Source organism: Trifolium pratense, linkage group LG4 (genome assembly GCF_020283565.1).
Source record: "Trifolium pratense cultivar HEN17-A07 linkage group LG4, ARS_RC_1.1, whole genome shotgun sequence".
Taxonomy (NCBI): domain Eukaryota; kingdom Viridiplantae; phylum Streptophyta; class Magnoliopsida; order Fabales; family Fabaceae; genus Trifolium; species Trifolium pratense.
The window spans coordinates 11274331-11291784 of NC_060062.1; the positions used below are offsets into that span (position 1 = coordinate 11274331).

Here is a 17454-nt window from a genome sequence, read left to right on the forward strand (position 1 = left end):
CTAATTTTTTGGCATATTATTTTTCTATAAATAGGAAGTGCTTTATTCATAGAAAAATTGAGAGAGAGAGAAAGAGAGTAGAGATGTAGAGGCAAGGATTAGGGTTTGCCACCACACAAGGGCTAGAGTCTTAGAGAGGAAAAAAGGTTTTTTTCTCTTGGTACAACTCTAGGGTGGGCGAACTATCTTTGTGGTACACTTTGGGAAACACTTATCAAATTGAGTCTCTTGGCCACGGGAAGAGATTCGGGATTTGGGTAGAATTAGGATTAATTCTTGTAACTCAATTGGAACTCTTTGTAAAGTTACTCGCTTGATATAGTGGAACGGAGGGACTGCTCTCTCCCCCAGACTAGGTCATTATTGGACCGAACTGGGTAAACAAATTATCGTGTTCTTTCTTCTCCTTTATCTTGTTTATCGGTTATTATTATTATTGCTTATTCCACTTAATTATTGGTTGCCGTTCTATTGCTCCACACATCAAGTTCTTTTATTGGTGTGATTTTATAGACGAATTCACAACAGTTAAAAATACACATGATAGACTTTTCCAACAAGCTTACCAAAATCCTTCGACAGACTTTTTCAAACTCCCAAAACTTTTTATTTTGTTTTCACGGTTCATCCTTTTCTACTTACTACCAGAATTTTTCTTCTCTTTTCTTTGTTCACTTGCTTGCTTATCAATTCGTTGTAACCTTACAACAAATTATGCAACTTTTGTTAATAACTATTATGGTTATTTCCTTGTACCCTTTGTAATGGTTTTGAATTCCAAAGCTCTTTTTTATGGTTTTGGATTGAGAAATTGTAAAGAGTGGCACTTGTTCTGGCTCTTCGTCGTCCGTCCCCTATGGACCATGGACCTCCTCTTAGCACTTTCTGCATGTCCAAATGGTGAAAAAAACGAAACATTTATCTTCCTGCATTCATCTCTCTCACCGCCACGCCCCTCACCGATCCGCCATGCGAGCCTTCATCATGTGTGTTCTCACTGGTCTATTTGATAAAAATCTTCCAACCAAGCAGAGTGCTGGGTTGAAAGTGGCTTCATCTTGTGTTGGCTCCTCTTCCGGTATCTCTATCTCAAACTCATCAATTTATATTGCATAAAACTTAATTTATATTGCATAAGCTGTTTGCATAAACTCAAAAATAAGTTAATCCAAACAATACATTTAAATAGTGCTTCAATGTAAACTAACAAATTTTCAAAATTTTATTGAATGTTTGTGTAAAATTAATCTACACTAACTAACAATACATTTATTATATTCAAATAAAATGAAATGTAGCAGCTTTCAAACAATGCACAAGTAAACCTTGAAGTGAGAGGCTAGCAACTCCTAAAACTTGAAGTGATAGCTATGATCAAAATCCAAATGACCTAAGATATTAATTCAAGGTCTACCATTGAACAAAAACTACATATGTTATTTGAAATAAGCCAAAACACCGACAAAAGGAGCATTGATATATGTAGTTGGTTCTGATTGAGAAACATTATATCGTGAGTCTTGAAAAGAATCATCATCTGCTGGTCCTCCAACAATTGCACCTGTTAGTTCGTTTATATTAGGTGATGATGATTGAAAATATTTGTCTCCATCACGACATCCTATATGATTTGGGTTCACGTCAATTGATGGCAAAGTTGAACCACGATGATGTATCTTTTGAGGATATTTTTGTCCATATCCTACCATGTACGACATACCTAGTGGGTTGTTTCCTAGAATATAGTCAACCTACAACACATAGAATTTCAAAAATCCATTTCAAAATGTAACTACTAGAAAATAGTACTTTATTTCAAAAAATAAAATTATATAATTACCTGGGTTTTTGCAAGATTAATGAGATCAGATGGTTTAGCAACTACATTTCCACATTGTACCTCTTTGTTGTTAGCTTGCATATAGCGAGCATAAACAATTAACAAAAAAGAAAGTGATGTTGCATGTTGTAGATTACTTGATCCAACTTTGAATAAAAGCCCACCTAATTAATCACCATCCAAAACTCAATTAAATATAATTGTGACTCATATATATATATATATAATGTATATTATGAGAATGCTAAAGATATATGAGAATATGAGAATGAAATAATAGCCATTAGATTAAAATGGATGATTGAGATTAAAGTAATTATTGTGAGTGATGTCACATTCAACCAAACATGTATTTTTATAATAGCTATAAACATAAGTCCTACTATTACTATCTCTTCTTACCTTTGGAGTATGTGGCTGATTTTGTTGGTGAATTGGGCAACAAAGAGCATATAAGATTGTTTGCATTAGGAACAAAAGGAATCTCATTTGATGGATTGTTCATCACCCCCTGTTAAAATTGGTAGAGTAAAACAAAATTATGGATGTGTCATTACTTTCTAATTTAAAAATATCACGTCCTTGGCGTTAAATTTCGTACGAAAGATCATAATTCGATCACCCGCAACTGCTATTAGGATGAGGCTGAAACTACTTGATGTCAGAATTGACCTTCGAAGCAAATTATATGGTCCAATGAATTGGATACTGGTGGTGGAAAAAAAAATCACGTCGAAATGATAAAAACTAAATCTCAGTAAACTACTGACCTGAGAAACAAGCACATTAATGCCAGCATTCTTAGTATCCCATCCAAATTCACCAAAACCACCACCATTAGATAAAACTTTAAAGCCATTGACATTTCTAACGATAGAAGAAGATTCTAAAGATAGTATATTTGATTTTACAAAGTTCCAATAATTTTGATTATTAGAAGCCTTATGCAACCATGCTGCACCCCAAATCAACTCATCCTGAATTTCATTTCAACCAAAAAAATATTTATTAAGACAGATACAAGCAAGAACACTAAATATTCAAAAAGAATATATAAATATTTGAAGACTTAATTGCACATTTGGTCTCTTATGTTTATTTTAAGTTTCAAGTTGGTCTCTCGAGTTTCGAAAATTTGAATTAGTTAGTCTCTATTTAATCATCTTTATAGAAATAACTAATTCAAATTTTAGAAATTTGAGGGACCAACTTGAAACTTTTAAAAACTTGAAGGACCAATTTGAAACTTTTAAAACATAAGAGACCAATTTAAAACAAAATAAACATAAGCGACCAACTTAAAACCTAAAATAAACATAAGGCATCAAATGTGCAATTAAGCCAAATTTCAATTATAAAAATAATTAGAGACAAAAAAAATTTCTCTAAATTTATCACTGAGTTTAGTGACAATTATATTTTTATAATTGATTGAATTTTTTAAAATGTTTTTCCACGTACAATTTATTAAAGTCATACCATGTAACCATTGAAATCACAGTAGAAGGGACATGCCCCAGCACCTATGGAATCATTATAAGACCCACGGTGATTATTTGCAAAGTCAAACACCTAAATATATATAGAGATAATAATTAGTATGTACAATATTCTTAAAAAAAAAATTAGTATGTACAATAAAAAAAGAGATGTACATAAGGTGATTGATATTTTCTTTTGTTACAATATACGAAGTTTTCACTATCGTACCATGATCACATATTTAAGGGGATCAAGACTTTTACTACTTGAACCACTTCATTGTTGGTAAGGTGATTGATATTTATTTTTATTTAAAAATAACTATTGCTCCCCCATCCCGTGAGCTTAGCTCAATTAGCATGACATTGCATTATATATGCAGACGGTTGGAGTTCGAACCCTGATCATCCCGATTATCCACCATATTTGTGGAATTTCTAGCCACTAGGTTACTTAACAAAAAAAAATTATTGCTCCCCCAATATTTATCTACGGTCTCTGTCCCAAAATAAATGACTTGTTTGACCACAGTTACGTTTGTCAATGCACATCTTTAATCGTTAATATCTTTAGTTGTGTATTACTAAAAATTATAAAAGTTGTATATTTTGAAAATACTCATCGAGACAAATAAAAAAACATCTCATATGATAATATTTGCATGTATATATTAGCAAAAAAAATAAGGTCAAAGGAGATCATATGAATAGTACACCAAGTCAAAATTAGGTTATTTATTTTGGGACGGAGGGAGTATATTATAAGTACTTTGATATTTTAAAAATCAGTTAATATATACGGTGATTTGATATTTTTATTTTTTTGAACTCTTTTCAAATCTTTTTCTTTTTAGTATATAGACTTTTTTTATATATAGACTTTTTAAGTATTTATTTATATAGACTTTTTTTTTAAATCTTTACAAATCTTATTTCTTTTTACTTTTTAGTATAGACTTCACTTTTCGTCAATACATCACTTTTGTTAGAAAAAGTAATTCCTTCACCTAAATTGAGTATAGAAATCAATTACTTTTAAAGGACAATGAATTTCCTAGAACGATAGTAAAATATTCAAATTGAATACATATTTTGGCCCTAATGAATATTCAAATTGAATACATATTTACCTGTTTAGCCCTAATGAGAAGCACTTTAGAATATCTTCGATCGATTTTGCGAAATACAATAGATGACGCCGCAAGTGCAGCCGCAATCTCAGCCGAAACCTCTGAACCGGGCTTCCTTTGAGTCAAATAATAAGCTTGTCTAGAAGTGTCCATATCTTCTGGTCTTTCCCAACAATCATGATCACTGATGGGATTTCCAATTTGTGCTACAACAATATTTGGGATTTTTGTGGCTTTGAGGAAATAATCAGTTCCCCAACGGATTGCTTCCAATGCATGTTGCAAATCTGATTCCATTTTATCTCCAAATTCTATCACACTCCAAGCTAGCATTGTGGTTGTAAATGCCATAGGAAAATGGAATTTTACATTGTCACCAGCATCATAGTATCCACCAACCATATTCATCTGTGTTTGGAATACAAGTTTGACAAATTAAAGTTATAAGTGCAAATTAAATGTATTTCAGTTTTGCAAATTGGTTGAACAATGTAACTTGTTGTATTGAGTTTGAGTACCCCTTATGCTCAAGTTATAAAAATTTTGCTTATCAAAGAAAAAAAAAGGTAACAAATTTAATTAAGTGATTTGCCAACAAAGTCTTAAGTTTTAATTCTAATGAAAGTGTCAAAGTTAATATTATTAATATTGTCGATTGAACTAGACACATAAATTTTGGATCATTTTTGAGAGGTCCCTCCAATATCCCGATTTTAATCCTCTTAACTTAAAAGTGAGTGTCACAACTTTTCTTTTGAAAAAGGTCAATGTGGTAACTCGAGTAAAGGAATCATATATTTGACCTAGTAACAAAAACGATCGATGTTTGAACATGTACAATTTACATTTTAAGTTTTGACAAGCGAGATCTAAAATACAAAATAAAAATATGAACCATGAATTTTTTTGTTTAACAACTTAGATCGGACAGACACAAAATTTGAATAAGAGACTAGCTAGCCGTTTAAAAAACTTAAAGAGAGTGACAAATAAACACACAAAATTCTTTGACATCTATGACTTGAAATTTTGACATAAAAAAATATTTATTTTATTTTATAATAGCGGCCAGACAGGTTGTGTCCATTATGCAAAGTTATGCAAAGTTATGCAAAGTTTGAACATGTACAATTTACATTTTAACAACTTAGATCAGACAGACACAAAATTTGAATAAGAGATTAGCTAGCCGTTTAAAAAACTTAAAGAGAGTGACAAATAAACACACAAAATTCTTTGACATCTATGACTTGAAATTTTGACATAAAAAAAATATTTATTTTATTTTATAATAGCGGTCAGACAGGTTGTGTGTCTGTGTCCATTATGCAAAGTTATGTAAAAAAAAAGACATCACTTATGTTTTATTTTTACTTAAGACATCCCTTATGTTGTGATGAGTTTGTTAATAATTTTTTTTTACTCAAAAAAAAAAATTAAGGGTATTATTGGTATTATGAAAAGTCCACACCAAAAATTTTTGTATCTTTTTTTTTGTACACCAAAAGTTAAGGGTATTATAGGTAAGATACTAAAATTTTATTAAAATAAAGAAAAAATAACGAAAATCTAGCGGGACAAAAAAAAAACTCATCCATAAATTTAAACAAACTACGCTAAGAAAACTCATCAAGGGATTATTAAGTATAAGTTATATAACTAGACTTAAAATTGATGTTTATGAGTACAAATTTAGAATTTACTTACATGAATATCATGTCCATCATGAAGTGCAGAGTCTTTTCTCCATTTCATACGTTGAGAAGGTGGCAATTTTCCTGACCTTTGACCTTCAAAAAATAAAATACTTTTTGTCAATGCATCACCATAATCAAATGATGCTGATCTTGCCATTGTAGCCATCATCATTGTTAACAACAATGAAAATTTCGACATTGCTACTCTTTTTCCTATCATATTTTTATGTAACTCCTTTTTTTTTAAGTTTCAAGTTTGAGTCATGTCATTTGATTATTTCATCAAGAATTATAGCTATAAATAATGAAGAATTTCCTTGTAGTGATATCTGAAATTTGATCTTCTTTTTTGTTTTTTTGACTAAATCTTTTTTATTTGAAAAGCTGAAATTTGTTCTTAGAATTTAAATAATAAAATTCAATTATATGTTTTTCTCATAATTATATATCCCAAATTTGTTCTTAGTGCTTATAAGTTACCCTCTCCGTCCCACAATGATTGAGTCAGTTGACTGCGTCACGCATGCCAATGCATAACTTTGGCGATTAATATTTTTAATTGTATAATGGTAAAAATTATAAAAATATGATATTTTGAAAATACTCATCGAGATGAATCCAGCAACATCTTATATGCTAATATTTATTTTTATTTATTAGTAGAAAAATAGGGTCAAAGTAAGATATGTGAATAGTGTATATAGTCAAAATGACTCACTCATTTTGGATGGAGGGAGTATAACTTACTAGCGGTCAGACAGGGCGCATTTCGCGTATGTCTGTGTCTATTATGTAAATTTATGAAGAAAAAAAACATGCCTTATGTTATGGTGAATTTGTTAATAAAAGTTTTTTGCTACTAAAAAAAACATCTCTTATGTTATGGTGAGTTTGTTAATAAAAGATTTTTGCTACTAAAAAAAAATCAAGGGTATTGTTAGTATAATGAAAAGTCCACACCAAAATATTTTGTATCCTCTTTATACATAAGATATAGATAAAACTTAATTAAGCAACATAAGATTTGATAATCAATTTTTTTAACCAATTGAATACACAATTTTTTTTACCATTTGAATAATCAATTTTTTTGACCAATTAAATAATCAATGTTTATTTTTCCAAAAGTGAATAACCACTTTTTGAAAAGTGTTCTTCATGAAAATATTTACTCCGTATTCTTTTTTGTTTTGGTAAAAAAAAAAAGTTTTTATTAAATGCTTAGGAAAGGCGGTGAACTGTGAGGTTCGGGTTCGAATTCACATGAAGTTTAAATGTCACTTGCTGGTTTGGTTTTGGTTCAATCAACATCACCCATCTCGGGGTCACTTGCTGGCGTTCGTGAGATTGATGGGTTCGAATTCACATGAAGTTTAAAGGCTTAAATGCAGTTTTGCCCCCCTGTTTTGATTAAATCGGAATTTTACACCCCCTGTTTTAAAACGCGGACTTTTACCCCCTTGTTTTATAATTGTTTGGATTTTGCCCCCCATAAAATTCTGCTTTCAAGTCACAACTTCAAAGCTTCGCACACAACTCAATTTGGATCAATAATTCACCAAACGGATATCGAAATGGCCGTAATCGAGTTATCTTTCCACAGAATCAAACCCCACTAAATTTGGAGTTACAAAGAGAGATTAATTACCGTTTTAGTGAAGGTATGTCCCCCAAATATTCTGCACAAAATCTGCTTTCGAGTCACAACTTCAAAACTTCTCACAGAATTCCATTTGGATCCATAATTCACCAAACTGGTACCGAAATGACCGAAATCGAGTTATTTTTCCACAGAATCAAACTCCACAAAATTTAGAGTTACAGAGAGAGATTAATTATCATTTTAGTGAAGGTCTGTCCAAATCAATTATTGTATGAAACTACTACTGGTATGTTTGTACTGTCTCTCACCTTGTAGCTCATTTTTCAATAGTATTTACATATCCGGAAAGCTAACGAAATTACCCTTGTTGTCATTTAAATTTCGTCAAATTTGGAGTTACGATGTGTTTGGTAGACGATGTTGAATTTGAAGGTCATAAGTAGATTTCTGCAAAATTAGTAATTGGACAGACCTTCTCTAAAACTGTATTTAATCTCTCTTTGTAACTCCAAATTTAGTGGGGTTTGATCCTGTGGAAAGCTAACTCGATTATGGTCATTTCGGTATCCATTTGGTGAATTATTGATCCAAATTTAGTTGTTTGTGAAGCTTTGAAGTTGTGACTCGAAAGCATATTTTGTGCAGAATTTTGGGGGACATACCTTCCCTAAAACGGTAATTAATCTCTCTTTGTAACTCCAAATTTAGTGGAGTTTGATTCTGTGGAAAGATAACTCTATTACGGTCATTTCGATATCCGTTTGGTGAATTATTGATCCAAATTGAGTTGTGTGCGAAACTTTGAAGTTGTGACATGAAAGCAGAATTTTAGGGGGGGCAAAATCCAAAAAATTATAAAACAGGGGGGGTAAAATTCCGATTTAATCAAAACAGGGGGCAAAACTGCATTTAAGCCATGTTTAAATGTCACATGAAAATTATGATAATAAAAAAAATCTTTGGTTCTGTGAGGTACGGGTTCGAATGACATTGGTCACTTGCTGGTTTTAATATATTATATATTATTATATTGAGGGGGATAATAAATATAAAAAAGAGAATAATAAAAGATGAATAATAGTATCAATATAATGAGGAGGATAATATACTAGGCTAATCTACCAAATTTTCAAATTTTATTGAATGTTCGCATAAAATTATTTTACACCAACAATATATTTATTACATTGAAATAAAATGAAAAGTAGCAGCTTCTAAATAATGCACAAGTAAACCTAAATGCATTAGAGTGAGAGGCTGGCTACTCCTAAAAACTTAAATGATAACTATCATGAAAATCTAAATTATGTAGGATATTAATTAAAAGTCTACCATGGAACAAAGGCTATATATGTTATTTGAAGTAAGCCAAAACTCCAACAAAAGGAGCATTGATATATGTAGCTGGCTCTGATTGAGAAACATTATATCGTGAGTCTTGAAAAGAATCATCATCCGCTGGTCCTCCAACAATTGCTCCTGTTAGTACGTTTATATTAGGTGTTGATGATTGAAAATATTTGTCTCCATCACGGCAGCCCATACGATTTGGGTGCACGTCAAATGATGGCAAAGTTGAACCACGATGATGTATCTTCTGAGGATATTTTTTTCCGTAGCCTACCATGTATGACATTCCTAATGGGTTCTTTCCTAGAATATAATCAACCTACAATACATAGAATTTCAAAAATCCATTTAAAAAATGTAACTACTAGAAAATAGTACTTAATTGATTACCTAAAAACATAGAAAATAGTACTTAATTTATTTCAAAAATAGTTATATAATTACCTGTGTTTTTGCAAGATTAATGAGATCAGATGGTTTAGCAACTACATTTCCACATCGTACCACTTTGTTATTAGCTTGCATATAGCGAGCATAAACAATTAACAAAAAAGAAAGTGATGTTGCATGTTGTAGGTTACTTGATCCAACTTTGAACAGAAGCCCACCTAATTAATCACCATCCAAAACTCAAGTAAATTAATATATTTGTAAGTGATTTTTTATTTTTTATTTTGTTTTATATGATATATTAGTCTGTATTTCCAATTTATGTATGTAATTTAAATTTGTAAACATGTATTTTTATAATAGCTATAAAAGTAAGTAATCTCTTACCTTTGGAGTATGTGACTGATTTGGTTGGTGAATTGGGCAACAAAGAGCATACAAGTTTGTTTGCATTAGGAACAAAAAGACTTTGGTCTGATGGATTCTTCATCACCCACTGTTAAAATTGGAAAAATAAAACAAAATTATGGATATGTCATTACTCGTAAGGTGATATTCTATCTGATCTTAAAAAAAATTTGAATTAATAAAAATTTATATACTAAATAAAAATTTAAATCAATAACTTTTTTATCTGATCTAAGAGAGTTTCATAGACTAATGATACGATACCGTAACTTTTTTATCATTGGAGTTTCATGGCGTGACACAGAGGGTATCAAAATTGATGATACCGGTACCTTAAATAAGATATTGTATCATCAATTTAATGTTATTATTATTTTTATTTTTGGTATATAAATCTAATTTAATAGCTTCTATATATGTCAAAACATTACCGTTTGTCATTAATGTATGATACTCAAAAAGTGGTATCACCATTGGAGTAAAATACGTATGAGTTGCATAAATATTACATGACATTGTAGGAACCCCTTGTTAATGTATGATACCCAAAGTGGTATCACCATTGGAGATGCTCTTAGTTTTTATATATCTAACTTTCTTTTATGTTATTTTATATATTCAGACTGGAGCACATTTTTGTTTTTGTCAAATAGCTAGTCTAGACGTATATAATAGAATTAATGAATAACAATGAAACTAACCTTAGAAACAAGGACATTAATGCCAGCATGCTTAGAATCCCATCCAAATTCAGCAAAACTACCACCATTAGTTAGAACTTTAAAACCATTGATATTTTTAACAATAGAAGTGAATTTTATGGATTGTATATTTGATTTTATAAAGTTCCAATGAGTTTGATCTTTAGAAGCCTTATACAACCATGATGAACCCCAAATCAACTCATCCTGAATTTCGTTACAAGCCAAAAAAAAAAAAGTTATTAGGCAAGAACACTATTATTTATTATTTATAAAGACTATTAATTAGTAAAAAAACTATAAAAAAATGTTAGTAAAAAAAAGATTATAAAAAAATTAAATTATTAAAAATAGGCAAAAAAAAATTGTCTCTAAACTTATGATTGAGTTTAGTTGCGAATACTTTTTTTCCATACTTTTTCCGTATCTCGTTTTCAAGGTTGGTTCAATTTTCTTATAATTTTTTTTTTGAAGGACTTATAATTTTTGTCTACATACAAATATGAAATAAAGATCATGAAAGTCATACCATGTAACCATTGAAATTACAGTAGAAGGGACATACTCCATCACCAATGGAATCATTGTAAGAGCCACGGTGATTATTTGCAAAGTTAAACACCTAAATATATCATATAAATATAATAATTAGTTGCAAGGTATTATTAGGAAAATAAAATATCAAAAGAAAATAATAAATTGCTCCCCAATATGTTCTAAAATAATACATAAAAACAAATTTAAAAAATTGCCTTTAACTTTTGGGCCTTTTTCCAAATAATTACACGATTGTAGCTAAGTACTTATTATTAATTTTTATAAAAATCAGATTATAAGTGATTGATATATATTTTTGTGGAGTTCAGGTTCTCTCCATTTATTATCCCTCCATTTATTATCCCTCCATTTATTCTCCATTTGGAAAGAGATAAACACATTAAGAATTAGTGGGACCCATTAAAGTGGGTCCTACTAATTTGTGGACCCCACTAATTTTTTCATGTGTCTATCTCTCTCTAAATGGATAATAAATGGAGAGATAATAAATGGAAGAACCTGAACTCATTTTTGTGAACTCTTTTCAATTTTTGTTTTTTAGTATAGACTTCAATTTTTGTCAATACTTCAATTTTGTTAGAAAATGTAATTTATTTCCCTAATAAAAAGACAATTTTTCAGATTGATAGCAAAAAAAAATTCAAATTGTACACATATATACCTGTTTAGCGCTAGCCAGAAGCACTTTAGAATATTTTCGATCGATTTTGCGAAATACAATAGATGACGCTGCAAGTGCAGCCGCAATCTCAGACGAAACTTCTGAGCCGGGCTTATCTTGTGTCAAATAATAAGCTTGCCTAGAGGTGTCCATATCTTCTGGCCTTTCCCAACAACCATGATCACTATTGGGATTTCCAACTTGTGCTACAACCACATTTGGGACTCTTGTGGCTTTGAGGAAATAATCAGTTCCCCAACGGATTGCTTCCAATGCATGTGGCAAATCTGATCCCATTTTATCTCCAAATTCTATCACACTCCAAGCTAGCATTGTGGTTGTAAATGCCATAGGAAAATGGAATTTTACATTGTCACCAGCATCATAGTATCCACCAACCATATCCATCTGCATTCGGAATACAATTTCAGTAAATTAGATGTTTGAATAAATTAATAAATTAAATTAGGGATTTCAGGGCTCGCCCAAGCCAAAAGCAACTGAGGCTAGGACTTTAGGCCCAAAGTTTAGGCTTTGGAAATAGGCCTCAACAGTTTTTTTTGTTTAGTTACTTTTGTCGTTTTACTGATTACTTAAACATTGTCTGCGACTTAAGTAACGGACAAGTTTTTTTTTTCTAAAATGCTCTATTTTTACACATCCTCTATTTAAATCGTGGATGTGTAAAAATAGGACACGCGAGTAACCAGTAGGATGACAAAGTTTTTTTTTTTTTTTTTTCAGGAAGGCCTCAACAATTGATAATAAATAGAACTTGTTGCTATATTTAAACAAGATGTTATTAGCAACTCAGTGGCTAAAGCCTTTGCCTTTTTAGTTCTTGGTCATAGTATCAAATCTTATTGCATTTTCAATTTAATTTTCCAAAAACTATTAATAAGTTTCATTTTCCAATGTTTGAATAATAAATCACACCAGCGTAATTGCTTTTAATTAAAATTCACTAATAAAGTTAATTTTTTGACTTGATTTATACTACCTCCGTCCATAATTATAAGACCATGTTTGACCACTGCACGTACGCCAATGCACAATTTTGATCAATAATATTTTTAATTGTTTATTAGTAAAAATTATAAAAATTTAATATTTTGAAAATACTCATCAAAATAAATTGAACAAAATCTTATATGCTAATATTTACATTTATATATTATTAAAAAAATACGATCAAAACAAGGTATATAAATAGTACATTTTTGTCAAACAGAGTCTTATAATTAGGGACAGAGGTAGTATTTAACTATTTTTTCCAAAAATTTATCAAAAAAGAAAAATATCTTTTACAAAATTATCTATAATATAAGTTTTATACAAGTACATCACTTAATGTTTTGCCCCTTAAAAATATTAATAAAAAAGTTTACACACTTCATCCCACAACAACCGTCACAATTGGATACTTATACAAATAAAAAAATTGAATTGTGATTTTACTAATTTATCTCCATTTTCATTATCATAAATATAAAGTGCAAAATAATAACAGTGTGATGCATATGGGTGCTTGCGGTTCGGTTTGGATTGGTTTTGAGACAAAAATTCATCCGATCCAAAAATGAATGTGTTCGCGGTTTGGTTCGGTTTTGGATGATAAATAAGAAAAATCCGATCGGATCCAATTTTATACGGTTTAATTTGAATCGGTTTTTAGATATCCAAATTATAAATTGTAAATATTTTTAATAAATATTAATATTATAAAAAACACTAAAATGCAGTTTAATGTTTTTTAATAAATATTAATATTATAAACATTAACTTCGATCTAAAATATAACATATAATATATTAAAAATTAATATTTTGTAACGTAAATTATCAATAATATTTGAAACATATCATAAAGTAAAAAATAGATTAATTTAAACTAACAAATAGTATTAACAAACTTTAAAATGAAGTAAAAATAGGTTAATGCAATATATATTCATACTAATAAAAAGATAAATAAATATTTAGACATATGTGTGTGCGGTTTGGTTTGGATCAGTTTTGAAAAATCAATCCGAAATTCTATCTGATCCAGCGGTTTTCACAAAATGACATCCAAACATCCAAAAATATTTGATTTTTTTGCGGTTTTCGGTTTTTTGGATCAATTTACGGTTTTTATTTGGATTGGTTTAATTTTATTTACATGATACAATTTTTATAAAAAAATATAAAATATTTTTTTTCTCAAAATAGACAACACAATTAGAAAAAAAACAAAGTAATTTAAATAATATTAGAAACTTTTATAAAAGGACCGATATTTTTATTATTATTATTTCTAAAAGGCCTCATTTAATTTTTCGCTTTAGGCCTCTTGAATTTCTAAATTCAATATATATATATATATATAGTCAAATATAACTTAATTACCAGAATTTCACACTGGGTGAATAAGTGGTGAATCTCGGATTCTAACTCCAACTTCTACATATTACAATGTCCTTAATTACCAGTTTAGTTATGCTCGATTATTTAATAGTTTGTCACCCATTTTCTATTCCTATAATTGTAAATAAATTAATAATTAACATTTGACATGATTATATATCAATGATTAAAATTATTTGTAAAAAATAAATAAATAATTAATTATTACTTATTTTATGTTTTAAAGCGGGTTGCAGTCATAAAAATAAAATTTTAAAGCGAGAAACATCTTCCAAAGGCATATAAAATGTCCTAACTTGAAAGTAAGTGTCACAACTTTTCTTTTGAAAAATGTCAATGTGTCAACTTGAGTCAAGAAATCACATATTTGACCTAGTCACGCAAACAATTGATGTTCGAAGTTTGAAAAACTCATATTTTCAATTATTATGATAAATAAGATCCAAAATACAAAATATAACCGTGTGAACTAATGAAATTTTGATTTGACAATATACATCGTCAATTCCATAAATTTAAATTAAGTGCATTGAATCAAAATTAAATACGTGACCAACGGTCTAAAAAAAACTTAAAGATGGTGAAAAATAGACATAAAAAATTATGTGATCTTATAATGACTTGATTTTCTTTTAAAATAGAGTACTTACATGAATATCTTGTCCATCATTAAGGGCAGAGTCTTTTCTCCATTTCATACGTTGTGAAGGTGGCAATTTTCCGGATCTTTGACCTTCAAAAAATAAAATGCTTTTTGTCAATGCATCACCATAGTTAAGTTTAAGTGAAACTGATTTTGCCATTATAGCCATCATCATTGTTAATAACAATGATAATTTTGACATTTCTACACTCTTTCCTCTCATATTTTTAAGTTTCTCTTCTTTCAAAAGTTTGAGACTTTGAGGTTATGTTATTTTGAGTATTGGCATCAAGAATATATATAGCTATAAATAATGAAGCATTTACTTGTATTTTCTTTTTGTTTGGAATTGTGAAAAATATATTTAAGGAATGCATTTTTTTTTGAGCAAATAAAATGCATCTTTTAAAATACTCCCCCGTCCAATTCATAAAAAAAAAATTAATTTTTTAGATATATTGAATAATTAAATATTTGGTCTGTAATACACCTCTGATCCTTTTTATAAGGAACACTTGAGGAAAAAAATGGTCATTTTTATAAAAAAATTTGACCAATTTTTAAATGTTTTAAATGTTTAATTTCACTTATGCCCTTATTTATTATGAGAGAGAATATTAAAAATAAGTAAGTTAGTTGAATTAAGAGTAATTAAACAAGATTATACATGAAATACATTTAAATATATAAGAGTATTAAATGAAAATAACTATGTAGCAATATCTGAAATCTGATCGGATATATTAATTATTCAATTAATCTAAAAAGTCAAATATTGTTTATAAAAAAATCCGTGAAAATAATTAAATCCATTGAATAATAATAAATAAATTGTAGCGATATCTGAAATCTGATCTTAGAATTCTATATAGAATCCGAAATAGTGTATTGTTTGGCTCATTTTCCTTAGAATTCTATATAAAGTATAATCCGAAAGAGTGGCTAATTGTGTGGTTTGTTTTTAAGAGGAAATTCGTTTGCAGAAATTAATAGGTGATTGTCCTTATTATGATGATTACGAATATCATTGTTACCCTTTTCCAAACGGCGAATTTTGTTATAGTCCTTATTATGATGATTACGAATATGAATAATAATTGATATTGTTACATGTATGTATACAAAATATTAGAACTGCGTATTTGGGATAAGGTTTACGGACAGACTCGTTTAACCCATAGGCCACGTGGATTTAAGATCAATTTTTTTTTTTAATTTGTTTATATTTTTTTCCGCGTGGTTTGGACCGTTAAAATCGTGGTTTATGCAGGTTAAATCCACAAGTTCGCAGGTTGACCCGCGATGCAATTTTTTTTATTATATAATTAACACACATTTTAGAAACTATCGGGTTGAGTTTATTAGGAGACAAGTCAATAAGGTCGCTCATGTATATTAGCGAGAGAGGCCACATTATTAGCTAGTTTCCACATTTTCATTGATATTCCCCTTTGTATTTGTGATATAATGATATTATTATGAATGAAATATAGTAGATACTTTACGGTAAAAAAAAATTAGGCTTAAATTGGAATTTTACCCCCCGTTTTAAAACGCGGACTTTTACCCCCCTGTTTTATAATTTTTTGGATTTTGCCCCCCTAAAATTCTGCTTTCAAGTCACAACTTCAAAGCTTTGCACACAACTCAATTTGAATCAATAATTCACCAAACAGATATCGAAATGACCGTAATCGAGTTATCTTTCCACAAAATAAAACCATACTAAATTTGGAGTTACAAAGAGAGATTAATTACCGTTTTAGTGAAGGTATGTCCCACAAAATTTTTGGACAAAATCTGCTTTCGAGTCACAACTTCAAAGCTTCGCACACAACTCAATTTGAATCAATAATTCACCAAACGGATATCAAAATGACCGTAATCGAGTTATCTTTCTACAGAATCAAACCCCAATAAATTTGGAGTTACAAAGAGAGATTAATTACCGTTTTAGTGAAAATATGTCCCCTAAATATTCTGCACAAAATCTGCTTTCGAGTCACAACTTCAAAACTTCGCACAGAATTCTATTTGGATCCATAATTCACCAAACTGGTACCGAAATGACCGAAATTGAGTTAGTTTTCCACAGAATCAAACTCCACAAAATTTGGAGTTACAGAGAGAGATTAATTATCATTTTAGTGAAGGTCTGTCCAAATCAATTAATGTATGGAACTACTACTGATATTTTTGTCATGTCTCTCACCCTGTAGCTCATTTTCAATAGTATTTACATTTCTGGAAAGCTAACGAAATTACCCTTGTTGTCATTTAAATTTCGTCAAATTTGGAGTTACGATGTGTTTGGTAGACAATGTTGAATTTAAAGGTCATAAGTAGATTTCTGCAAAATTAGTAATTGGACAGACCTTCACTAAAACTGTAATTAATCTCTCTTTGTAACTTCAAATTTAGTGGGGTTTAATCCTGTGAAAAGCTAACTCGATTATGGTCATTTCGGTATCCATTTGGTGAATTATTGATCCAAATTGAGTTGTGTGCGAAGCTTTGAAGTTGTGACTCGAAAGCAGATTTTGTGCAGAATTTTGGGGGACATACCTTCACTAAAACGGTAATTAAT

General features: G+C 29.7%; 2 protein-coding genes across 2 annotated transcripts; both read right to left on the bottom strand.

The window, feature by feature from the left end:
- Nucleotides 1-1436: 1436 nt before the first annotated feature.
- On the bottom strand, nucleotides 1437-6347 carry LOC123921962 (endoglucanase 8-like). The gene is made up of 7 exons (XM_045974713.1): nucleotides 6159-6347; nucleotides 4452-4859; nucleotides 3320-3412; nucleotides 2611-2817; nucleotides 2243-2351; nucleotides 1841-2004; nucleotides 1437-1751 (listed from the first exon to the last, which is right to left on the bottom strand). Exons 1-7 carry the CDS (start codon nucleotides 6345-6347, stop codon nucleotides 1437-1439), a joined length of 1485 nt encoding a protein of 494 aa, XP_045830669.1.
- A 2512-nt stretch (nucleotides 6348-8859) lies between these two features.
- LOC123921961 (endoglucanase 4-like) lies at nucleotides 8860-15069 on the bottom strand. Its single transcript, XM_045974711.1, has 7 exons — nucleotides 14875-15069; nucleotides 11820-12227; nucleotides 11130-11222; nucleotides 10601-10807; nucleotides 9879-9987; nucleotides 9546-9709; nucleotides 8860-9420 (listed from the first exon to the last, which is right to left on the bottom strand). The coding sequence occupies exons 1-7, from the start codon at nucleotides 15067-15069 to the stop codon at nucleotides 9106-9108; spliced, it is 1491 nt and encodes a 496-aa protein (XP_045830667.1). The 3' UTR covers nucleotides 8860-9105.
- Nucleotides 15070-17454: the final 2385 nt, after the last annotated feature.

What these genes read in the sequence shown, in the direction of transcription:
- LOC123921962 (XM_045974713.1), bottom strand. Translation starts at nt 6,347, where the DNA reads ATGTCGAAATTTTCATTGTTGTTAACAATGATGATGGCTACAATGGCA. An exon ending in TTCTCATTAGGGCTAAACAG is followed by an intron (nt 3,413 to 4,451) that starts GTAAATATGTAT and finishes ATATATATTTAG; the next exon opens with GTGTTTGACTTTGCAAATAA. An exon ending in GTGATTTCAATGGTTACATG is followed by an intron (nt 2,818 to 3,319) that starts GTATGACTTTAA and finishes AATGAAATTCAG; the next exon opens with GATGAGTTGATTTGGGGTGC.
- LOC123921961 (XM_045974711.1), bottom strand. Translation starts at nt 15,069, where the DNA reads ATGTCAAAATTATCATTGTTATTAACAATGATGATGGCTATAATGGCA. An exon ending in GTAATTTCAATGGTTACATG is followed by an intron (nt 10,808 to 11,129) that starts GTATGACTTTCA and finishes AACGAAATTCAG; the next exon opens with GATGAGTTGATTTGGGGTTC. An exon ending in TTAATCTTGCAAAAACACAG is followed by an intron (nt 9,421 to 9,545) that starts GTAATTATATAA and finishes TATGTATTGTAG; the next exon opens with GTTGATTATATTCTAGGAAA.